At 33.8% G+C, this 11,991-nt stretch overlaps 1 protein-coding gene across 1 annotated transcript; it reads left to right on the top strand.

The window, feature by feature from the left end:
- The first annotated feature begins 737 nt into the window (after nucleotides 1-737).
- On the top strand, nucleotides 738-10,005 carry LOC100801135 (ankyrin repeat-containing protein At5g02620). The gene is made up of 4 exons (XM_003521795.5): nucleotides 738-1,007; nucleotides 1,285-1,755; nucleotides 2,425-2,834; nucleotides 8,833-10,005. The coding sequence occupies exons 2-4, from the start codon at nucleotides 1,308-1,310 to the stop codon at nucleotides 9,673-9,675; spliced, it is 1,701 nt and encodes a 566-aa protein (XP_003521843.1). The 5' UTR covers nucleotides 738-1,007; nucleotides 1,285-1,307; the 3' UTR covers nucleotides 9,676-10,005.
- The last annotated feature ends 1,986 nt before the right edge of the window (nucleotides 10,006-11,991 follow it).

The raw sequence follows: 11,991 nt of genomic DNA, 5'->3' as shown, positions 1-11,991 counted from the left end.
TGAGACTTTATGAAGTGCACAGCAACAGAAAAACACACAGGGATATTTAATCCTGGAAAGGACAAAATTAAGGGTCTAGTCACAAAAATATTAAATGGAATATGTAAGTATAATTAATATATGAAAAGTATGGTTAGTTTTAACATATAAGATAATTATTAATTTTATTTAGAAATTAAATATAATAGTGTAGGAGTATTATATTTAACATTTTTTTATTTTAAAAAAAATAAGATAAACATATATGGTTTACACTTTTTAAATAATATTATTTTTTGATTGTTTTTCGGTATCTCTTTTAATTAAGGTGATCTTGTTTTTTATATTTAGATATTAAAGATAGAAAATGATATGTGTGATGAGAAAAAAAAATTATAATAACCAATAAAAAAAAGTCTAACAAAATCTAAAAAATAAGATTATTTAATAGATGTTTTATATTAAAAAGTAGAATAAAATTTATCTTAAAAAAACATCAAAATTTTTATATATTTTTTATATTAAAAGAATTTTTAAGTTATATAAATTCTAATTAAATATCACCATAATTTATTACATTCCTTAAAGAATATATACTTCTTAAGAAAATATTTATTTAAAAAAATTCTCATCAAATATTACAAGACTTTTTATTAAACAAATATTTTAAAATCTTTTAAAATTCTAATCCAATGAACTGATGATTATTCACTTCGTGTTTTTCTTTTTGTTTGTTTATGAGATTATCCCTTCGTGTTTAGCATAGCATAAAGTAAATTACTCTCATTTCACCAAAAAAGAGAAGTAAATTACTCTCTACTTGTTGATGGCGCTATTAGTGTCACTTTCAGCTGTGGTTTTGTTCCCAAAATTTTGATTGTTTCTTATTCGAAAGAAATTTTAGATGCACGAGACTTGGCTTCTGAACAGTTTTAAGTCTTGAGTTTGTGGAAATCGGTCTCCGAGCTTCCAGACTTGCTGTGTTTCGATCTGTTTATCCATCCACCTTCATCGACCTTAGCATCTAGGTATTATGAATTAATTTCTAATAATCATGATATTGTATGATTGTGTTTGCCCTTCTAGTCTACGGGGCATCTCTGATTACCAAGTTGACAATGGAGAATATGATTAGATAAAATCGTTTTTGCCGTCTGCTTTTCTTCTTGGCATCTTTGGATTCTTGATGACTATATTTATCCAATTTAGCGTGTTTGTTATATACAAACCAGATTATACGTTTTGGTAAGTTTGATTAGCGGTGAAAATTGATGGTCTTGTCATTTTTTTTCTTTTGTCTCACAGAGAGATAGTAAATTTCCACTCGTATGGTAGGAGATTTTCAAGTGACTATGGAGAAACAGAGCAGTTTTCGGGCATCTACAATGGAAAAACAGAAGAGTTTTCGTGGATTTATGGAAAAACAGAAAAGTTTTCGCATTGTTATGGAGAAGCAGCTCAGCTTCATGGGAAGTGAAAGGAAGAAGAACAAGGAATCACCTGGGAAACGTGGTGACTTACCAATTCATTTAGCAGCTCGGGCAGGGAACTTGAGTAGAGTGAAAGAGATAATTCAAAACTATTCTAATAATGAGACAAAAGATTTGTTGGCAAAGCAGAACCTAGAGGGGGAGACCCCTCTTTATGTCGCTTCAGAGAATGGGCATGCTTTGGTTGTTAGTGAGATACTTAACTACTTGGACCTGCAAACTGCTTCTATTGCAGCCAGAAATGGCTATGATCCATTCCATATTGCTGCAAAGCAGGGTCATCTTGGTAAGATACAACATTGCATTATGTTTGGGCCTAAGGTCCCTATAATTGTTTCTTTTCTTTGTTTTTGATTTTGTGAACAATTTTACTATGTAAATGAATGGAGCTTAATACCCTAAAAAGATTGTGCTTGGTGTGATATCTTACTTATTGCTTCTTAGTTAATTAAGATGTAAACCAAAACCCAAAATCCATGCTGTCCTTTCAGTCTATTTCCATAAATTTGTATGCTTAAGCAGCAAGTTGGATTTGTCAACTTTTGACTTGTTTAAGAAAGCTGTTGGACATTTGTGTTTCCTAGTTAAAGAAACAATCAATGTCCAGGAATGATTCTATTCTTCCCTTCATCGTCACCCCAGCCTGTGCAATTGTTTCTCTTTATGCATATTGAAAATGAAGGAAAAAAATGAAGTTAGAGAAGGCAGAAAGGTAGTAGTATCATTGTGGCTTCTCAGTAAATTGACATGAAGATCGGGTTAAGATTATAACTTATTATTTGCTACCTTATATTTGGCTTCAATGGTTTTACTGTGTTTCCTTTCAGATAGTTTTGTTTAAATTTCAGCCAAACTACCATGGGTGAGAAGCCTGGGTATGGAGAACCAAAGATATTTTTCACAAATAGTATGCCTGCTATTCCATTCGCTTACTAAGAAAAAAATAATCTTGCAGAGGTGCTGAGAGAACTACTGCACTCCTTTCCCAACTTGGCCATGACCACAGATTTGTCCAACTCAACTGCTTTACACACAGCTGCAACTCAAGGTCATATTGATGTGGTTAAGCTCCTTCTGGAATCAGATTCTAACCTTGCTAAAATAGCCAGGAATAATGGTAAAACTGTCCTTCACTCTGCGGCTAGAATGGGGCATTTGGAAGTTGTGAAAGCCTTACTAAACAAGGATCCAAGCACTGGATTTAGGACTGATAAGAAAGGTCAAACTGCCCTACACATGGCTGTGAAAGGGCAAAATGAAGAAATTTTGCTGGAATTGGTAAAACCTGACCCAGCAGTTTTGAGTCTGGAAGATAATAAAGGAAATACAGCATTGCATATTGCCACAAAGAAGGGCCGTACTCAGGTGATTCTTTATTCTTTTATTATTCATTCTGTATAAAGCATATTAGCCATGATAAACTAATTATGTAGACAGTCTTTATTTCTGTTCAGCGGTGACTGTGCATCCTTGTCTTTCATCTGATACTTGTTTTTGTGGATTAGAAATTAATAGGAAATAGACAAGTTAGCCACATTTTTGGCTACTGCACAGCTGTTAGCGGCCATATTGGCCACTAAGCTAAACAAGGTTTTAAATTGCAGCTGCAGTTTCATTGCGGTCCTTGATATTGCAGACAAATGTGGCTGATGCGGGCACAATGTGGTTGTTGAGACCCCAAAAACCTTGACATTTCAGCCGAAATCACAGTTGTGGACTGCTTTTTAATACCTCGAAACAAAAACAAGCAGTAGCTGACTTGTTACTTTTATTTTTTCTTGTTTGCTCAATGATGTACTAGGACCCATTAGGGGACCTCAATTTCAAGGTCAGAGCAATGGGTTTTGACTGGAGGGTTCCATAGACTAATTTTACATTTTGAGGGGCCGTTCATTAAATTAATGGAAGACTTCAATAGGTCAAAAATATAAAACGCTAACCCTTAAGAAGGAGGCAGGTGTGCCTTCCATCGTATTCCTGTCCTTTATGTGATGGAGAGGAGGAAACTATTGGTCATGTCATGTTTGATTGCACAAGAACTAGATGCCTTTGGTGGGAGGTTTTGAGATGGGCTGACAGAGTGGGTCCTTTCACCACTGATCCCAAAGATCACTTCATCCAATTCTCAAGCTGGAGTAGCAAAAGATGTATAGACAATAGATGGGCAGTGCTTTGGATAGCTCTATCCATGACTATTTGGAAGCATAGAAATTCAATGGTTTTTAATAACCAGAATTTCAACTCCGAAAAAGTCATGGATGAAGCTTTATTCCATTCATGGGCCTGGTTAAAATGTATGGACAAAGATTTCCATATTCATTTTAATCAATGGTCCACTAGTTTGAGGGAGGAGTTGACTTAGGGGTTGATTCTTTTTGGCTTCAGCTAATGTTATCTTGTAATTTTCAGATGGGTTAGGCAATTTTGCCTTGTACTCTTTATCCTGTATGCAGTACACCTAGTACTACATTATATATAAAATTCTATATCGATTTTTGCTGTGCAAAAAAAAAAAACGCTAACCCTAATATTCGTTAGTTCTATAGTTTTCTGCATGGTATATGCTAAAACATAAAAATTTACTTGGTCTCTGACTCTCTGTCTTATGAATCCTTAACAAGGCCATAATTATAGCTTTTTTTTACTATCCTACCAGGCTACCACCCTATTATCCAACCTTTAGAACTCCTCTTGGTACCCAGTAACCATGCAGTGTCCCCCTTTGTAAAATTGTTTGATGGAATTGTCTTAATGCTTGTCACCAGGACCAAATCTAGTGAGCAGATCACTCTCAAATACTTCTTATGTTGCTCATATCCTCTGTGGCCCTTTATCAGCCTCCCCTTTCACGTGAAAGAAAGTTAGAGGCACTTCTTGATCTACCGGTGTTCCCTGGCATTGAAAGAATTGCTTCATGTGTGGAGCCATTCAGTGGGTTCAACGCCCTCTTCTTGGGAAATTCTTTAATGTATGAACATGAATGCCACCAAGGCGAGTCCAATTCTGAAGATGCACCATCAGCACCTAATAAGAACCTTGGGAGAACCACACCACAAATGCTAGCTTTTGTAGTTGGAGTCTTGGAGAGCCTAAGGCCTATAAGCCCCACATTAGAATCCCATACTTTCAATGTGGGACTCAAGTCCCAAACTTTGGAATTGGATTCTGTTAGAATTATATATTATTCTCTTAATTATCATTAGAGAGCAATTAGGGATTTGTTCATTATTACTTATACTAGATTTATTTTATGTAATTAATGTAGATCCTATTTGCTCATTATAGATAAAGGATTAGTGAGTCATCCTTGACATACAACTCACAGTAAATAACATAATGATATGGTATTAGAGCTTAGGTTCTTCTTGACAGAGAAATAACGAAAGTCGTTTTCCACCGAGGACCTACTGTCCCCGGTGGACCTTTTTGCTTGCTGCCCATATTCCAGCAACCCTTTCTCTTTTTCCAATGACTTTTCTGGCGACCACTGCTGCCGTCGTCGCACCCCAAACAACTTTCCTTTCTTTCTTTCAGCGTTCGCGTGAACAGTAACACAAAGCGCTGTGGGCTTCAGTTCACCATTGTTGAGTCTTCCTTTCTCTGGCTTGACCACACCCATGGAATGGCCCCCCTCCGGCGACCAACTCCTGATCCACAGCCCAGCAACTACAACATCATACTTCTCTTCCTCTGGTGACCCTGACAGTCCCCTGTTTCACTCTTTTTTCATGACTTCCGAGATTCCTTAGAACTTCGCTTCCACAACGACGTTCACCAACATCCCTCGCACAAATACATTTGTGTGCAGCTTTCTTTGCGGGTGAACAGTACCCGCGCCCATTGTTGGGCCTGTTTGGCAGCCACTGTGCTGCTCTCTTGTTGTTCTGCAACATTGACCTTTCCGAAGACCGCCACGTCGTCCATGTGCGCAGCCAACTCAAAACACTGCCACACGTGGCCCCATGCAGGGCCCTAGCACGTGAAGTTCACACACATGACACGTGACGTGTCTCCAACAAACCGCCTTTAGTTTTCTATCCTATCAGGTTGACCACATTTGTAGCAAGCTCAATTCATGTGACATATGCTTGAGCTTGAGGGGGAGTGTTAGAATTATATATTATTCTCTTAATTATCATTACAGAGAAATTAGGGATTTGTTCATTATTACTTAGATTAGATTGATTTTATGTAATTAATGCAGATCCTATTTGCTCATTATAAATAAAGGATGAGTGGGTCATCCTTGACATACAACTCACAGTAAATAACACTGTGATAGATCCTAACACCACCCCTTTTATTGGAGGTTACTAACTTTTGGTCTTCTTCCATGAAAGTTTTTACTTTGCTTTTTGTTGATTTCTACTTCTGACATGGTGGTTTGCTTCATTTCCCTAGTTGCTTGGACAGTTTCCTCCAATATTTGTTTACTTTCTTTGAGCTGATCATATTGAGATAACTTCTCATCAAACCTCTGAACCTATCTCCAACATCTTCAATTTCTGAGTGGCCATTTGGAACTGATACTAATTGATACAACTTTATGTATCAAAAATTAGAATTCAAGTTTTAGTATTATTCTGAATAACGCTAGTTTGCTATTTGGGGTTGAACTTTGGTTTAACTTATTTTGAACTTAAAACTTTTCAGTCGGGAATTGTTTCTTGAACATTTTAATTGTAAGATATTCTGAAAGCAAACTAAGATAACCCAAAAGTGCTATATTTACATTGTGTAGTGTAGAGTTTGTTTTTAGATGCACCTACTGGCATGCAGACAAGTAAAAATTTCTGAATGACAAGTGTGAAAGTTGTGACTCTAGACATTAACAGTACCCGACCTAAAAAAACATTACCCGTACCCTGTTTTTTATAGTCAATTGAGAGAAAGGTAAAATTGTTATCTGTCATTTGAAATTTGAGAAGAGATAATGAGAATTTGTAAAGAGATAAAGAAATAATGAGAGTTTGAAGAAGATAAATCAACATGGTACTAGAATCTTTTAAGAAGATACTATTTTAAATTTGAATATATATATATATATATATATATATATATATATATATATATATATATATTCAAAATTGGTTTCTAATATTCAGCTACAGCTTGTTAAACCGTTCAATTATTATTAAAGGCAGCATAAGAGGATGTATCATATGTATATTAGGAATGTATTTTAATTTGAAAATATAGCATATATTTAAACTGATTTTTTATATCAGGTACACCCTGTTAAACTTGTTAGTTTATGTTAGAAATATAAGATATACTAGATGCATGTTAGGAGAGTGAAGTTCACCACCTCACAAAATGAGAGTATTCAAATGAAAGTGAATATAAGGGAGAGTGGAGGCCTAAAGAAGCAGATAATTTTACGTGTTTATATATCGGAAGGGATATGACTATTGCCTGTCACTTAAACATGAAAATACCGTTGCTACAGTAGCATGAAGTATCCCATTTATAGTGATCTGAAGTCTGAACATCGATCCAGTGAATAATTGACCCCCTTTGTCTTGCATCACCCTAGCCACAAGACAAGACAAACTTTATGTTTTTGTTAAGATTCCATTTACACAAACTCCCCTTGCTTTTATCTACTCCTACACTAATCCCTTTAATTTTTTAAAAATATACACTGACACTCTTTTATACATTACACTAACCTACCTTAATCATTTGAAAAACATTACAGTATGCTTCCTGGTCATTGTAAATGTTAAAAAAGCAGGATAGGTTTGTTTAATTTTATAGCAGTGTTATTTACTGTGTAATGTTGTGTGTCAATATAGACCACACCTCATGTTATTTATAATATGGAAAATGGAATCAATATTGATTACAAGATCAGAATATTCTAATAATAAATAAAATATCATGAATAATATTAAAACATGATCTCACCCTCCCCCTCTAGCTGGAGCATATGTGTTATATGAACCAAGCTTGTTACAAATGTGGTCAACCCGATAGAAAAGAAGGCCTGCAGTGACAATGGAGACTAGTGTAATGCTCGCTGGAGATACGTATGCGTTCAGTGCGTGAACTTCAAATGCCAAGGCCCTACATGGGGCCACGTGCAGCAGTGTTTTGAGTTAGTTGCGCACGTGGACGATGTGACAGTCTTCGGTGATGGTGACGGTACTGTTCTCCTGTGAAAAAAACAAAAAGATCCACTGGGGATGCCTTGAGGTGGAGAGAAGATCATGTGACGCTGGCCAGAGATGCGTCACGCATCGTGTGCATGAACTTCACGTGCCAGGACCGTGCATGGGTTGCGTGCGGCGGTGTTTTGAGTTGGCCGTGCACGTGAACATCGTGGCGGTCTTCAGAAAGGTCACTGGTGCAGAACAACAAAAGGGCAGCGCAGTGGCTGCCAAATATGCCCAATAATGGGCATGGGTTCTGTTCACCCGCAAGTAAAGCTGCACACAAATGTATTTGTGCGAGGGACGTTGGTGAACGTCGTTGCAGAAGTGGAGTTAGAAGGTATCTCAAAAGCCATGAAAAAAGAGCCAAACAGGGGACTGGTCAGGGTCACCGGAGGAAGAGAAGCATGATGTTGTGGTTGCTGGACTGTGGATCAGGCGGCGTTTTGGTCGCCAAAGGGGGGCGATTTCGTGGGTGTGGTCAAACCGAAGAAAGGAAGACTTGGCAGTGGTGAACAGAAGCCTGCAGCACTTCGTGTTACTGTTCACGCAAATAGAAAAACACACGCTGAAAGAAAGAAAAGAAAATTGTTTGGCGTGTGATGGCGGCAGCCGCCACAAAGCTCATTGGAAAAGGAAAAAGGGTCGTTAGAAGACAGGCAATGAGTAGAAAGGTCCACCAAGGACAATAGGTTCTCGATGGAGAACCACTTTCGTCTTTCCTATCAAGAATAACTTAGCTCTGATACCATATAATAGTGTTATTTACTGTGTAATGTTATGTGTCAATGTAGACCACATCTCATGCTATTTATAATATGAAAAAATGAATCAGTATTAATTACAAGATCAATCAATTACTGATTAATAGGAAATGTAATATTCTAATAATAAATACAATTTCATGAAACCTTTTTTTTTTTACTGCAAATTCAATGAAACCTGATTAGTATAATTTACTCTTTTTGTTAAGATTTTTTTTTTCTGGTTTTACCTTCGTGATCTAGCAGCATTGAATTTGATGGAGGCAGTTTTGTGCGTGCACACGCAATTGAAACTTAGGGATGAATGTAAACTCAAAAGAAACATATGTAATATAAATTTACCACTTACGAATAGGCAGCATGATTCCAAGACTAAGTTTCAAGCATCTGACCTCTTTGTGATTTTTTCAATGTCTATCCTAAACTAGTTATTATTAATTGTAGAATGTTCGCTGCTTGTTATCAATGGAGTGTATCAACATCAATGCTACAAACAAGGCTGGAGAGACTCCTCTTGATGTTGCAGAAAAATTTGGAAGTCCAGAACTCGTCTCCATATTGAGGGATGCTGGGGCTGCCAATTCTACTGACCAAAGGAAACCTCCAAATCCATCAAAGCAACTCAAGCAGACTGTCAGTGACATAAAGCATGACGTACAATCCCAACTCCAACAGACACGTCAGACTGGCATGAGGGTCCAGAAAATTGCAAAGAAGCTGAAAAAGCTCCACATTAGTGGCCTGAACAATGCGATAAACTCTGCTACTGTTGTTGCCGTTCTTATTGCTACAGTTGCTTTTGCAGCCATCTTCACAGTCCCTGGTCAATACGTTGAAGACAAAACACATGGATTTTCACTTGGACAAGCAAATATAGCAAACAATGCAGCTTTCCTAATATTTTTTGTGTTTGACAGCCTGGCATTGTTCATCTCTCTGGCAGTTGTGGTGGTTCAAACCTCTGTCGTTGTGATTGAGCAAAAGGCAAAGAAGCAGCTCGTTTTTGTCATTAACAAGCTCATGTGGATGGCTTGCCTTTTCATTTCCATTGCCTTCATTTCTCTTACATACGTGGTGGTGGGATCACACTCCAGATGGCTTGCAATATATGCTACTGTGATTGGAAGCTTGATAATGCTCTCTACAATTGGCTCCATGTGCTATTGTGTAATTTTGCATAGGATGGAGGAGACAAAATTGAGGGCCGAGAGTCGATCGTTCTCTATGTCTCATGCATCAGACCAAGAGATTTTAAACAGTGAATACAAGAGAATGTACGCACTGTAGTCTGTAGGATAGTTGATATATCAGAATGGAATGGCTTTTATCCTCCAGCATATTCTTGAAGTGATATGTAGTTTCTACTATCAGTATCAGATTTTACCAAGACAAGCTGTCTATGTTAGACTACAGGTACCGTGAGAAAAGAGGGAAAAGAAGAAAATGGGTGGGGAATTCTCGTCACATCCACTCGTAATTATAAATGATGTCAAATTTAGCATCATGTCAGTGAAATGATTGTGGTGTTGAAGAATGAAGACTTATATCCATTTGTATTTACTCTAGTATTCTATTATAAACTAAACTTCATAAAAGAATCTAATTCAATTGGTTTAAGAGAGTCTCTGAATATTATAAATTTTCTCTAATACTGTGTTTAATTTAATTCCTCCGGATAAAAAAGAAAAACTAAACTTGGCACTTGTGTTTTTTTTAATATATTTTGAAATTTTCTTAATTTATAAATTATTGCAAGATTATGTAAAATATCAATTTTTTTCATTTTAAATGTTATTTTCATGTTGATATTAATAACCTATTACTCTATAATATTAATGAACATATTTATTTTTATGCTAATATTAATAATACTTAGTATGTGAAAATTATTAGTTTGTTTTATAATATATAATTGTATTATTATTTTAATCTTGTAATAGTCATTTGATTGTTAAAATGATGATTTTGTGTTGAATTATGATTGTCTATTGGTTAATGTTATATATTTTTTTTTAACGCTTAGGTGGTAAAGGGGTCTTGATTAGTTTGGAGTAGGGGTTGTGTCTAATTTGAAATTTAGTTAGAAGGTAAATAAAACTTGAAAAATAATTATTTTTGTTAATGATCAAATTTAGATAGTATATGAACGATTCAATCTTAACTTTAAGATATCATCAGTTGTGTTCAATTAGTTGATTGTTGGTTAATGTTATGTGATCATGTGTGTTGTCTACTAATTGAATACGTGTTTAGTTGAATTCATTTTTTTAATTTAATAAATAATTTAAATTATTTTTAAAAATTAATAATTACGTGTTTATTAATTATTGGAATAATATATATTTTTCTTACAAAATATGTATTTATTTGACAACATGATAATCTTAATTTTTGAATTATTAATAATAGATTGTATGTGATTTTTATTTTATTTTTAGGAGTATTTTTTAAAATATACCATATATTTTTTTCATATAATAGTTAGTATTAATTAATATTAAAGTGATTTTTTTATATTTCAGGATGAGTAATATTTGTACAGTTAAAATATCTAAAAATATTAATGCATTTTTATTTTTGATTGAAGTACTCTTATAAATGACTTATATAAGAATATGTAAAATATATGTAAATTTATGTAAATTATTTGCATGGTTTTTTTTATATAATTTATTTCTGTGTTAATAATGATAACCAGTAGCATATATATAAGTATAATTTATTTTAATATTAGTATTGACAATAGATAATATCATTTTAAAAAACATAATATCATAATTTTATAATAATTAACTATATTAATAATTATTTTCATTATCTATAATAATGAAATTAATTATGAACTGTTAAAATAAATATAGTTTATATAAAGTATTTTTATCATTTAGTCAAATAATCACACAATTACCATATGTTTAAATTTAATAATTCGTATTATTATAATATAATATTAAAATAAGATACATGTTGAAATAAAATATATAATATATGGTATGGCAAACATGTTTGTTATAATATACTTTAAATTTATAATAATTACGCAGTTATCAAATATTATATATAATTTGTATTAAAAATGTTACATATAATAACTAGTATTATTATTTATTTAGTATTCGTTTCTCAATGAAAGAAACAAAATGGGAGAGGAGAGGAGAGAAAAATTTAAAATTCAGAAGAAAATCAAAGGAAATAATATATATATATATATATATATATATATATATATATATATATATATTGTTTTTGTTTTTACAAGTTAATATTTTCTCTTTTATTTTCTCCTTCTCTTCAATTAAATAATGGAAATTACCTTATTATTCATATTTTTATATTTTTTTTCTTTCCATCCAATCATATAATTATACAGATTTAGTTTATATTTATAATAATTAATAATAAATGATAGTTTATATTTATAATAATTTTTAATAAAAATGAATTTGGAGAGAAACATAAGAATGATTTAAAAAAAAAGTTTTTTTCCTTTTAGTTAAAAAACTCAACTTTTACATAAATACACAGTCATAACGCACTCAAATCGGGCTTAAAATATAGCGTAAAAAAAAAGCTTGATACTTTTTTTCCTTTTTTCCCTTCAAA

Source organism: Glycine max, chromosome 3 (assembly GCF_000004515.6).
Source record: "Glycine max cultivar Williams 82 chromosome 3, Glycine_max_v4.0, whole genome shotgun sequence".
Classification (NCBI taxonomy): domain Eukaryota; kingdom Viridiplantae; phylum Streptophyta; class Magnoliopsida; order Fabales; family Fabaceae; genus Glycine; species Glycine max.
Note: the sequence above shows the minus strand (reverse complement) of the source record. Positions and strands in the feature narration are given on the sequence as shown.

Excerpts from the sequence above, each read along its gene's own strand:
- LOC100801135 (XM_003521795.5), top strand. The coding sequence starts at position 1,308 with ATGGTAGGAGATTTTCAAGTGACTATGGAGAAACAGAGCAGTTTTCGG. Across the intron at positions 1,756-2,424 it reads TGCAAAGCAGGGTCATCTTG|AGGTGCTGAGAGAACTACTG; the intron begins GTAAGATACAAC and ends ATAATCTTGCAG. Across the intron at positions 2,835-8,832 it reads CAAAGAAGGGCCGTACTCAG|AATGTTCGCTGCTTGTTATC; the intron begins GTGATTCTTTAT and ends TATTAATTGTAG.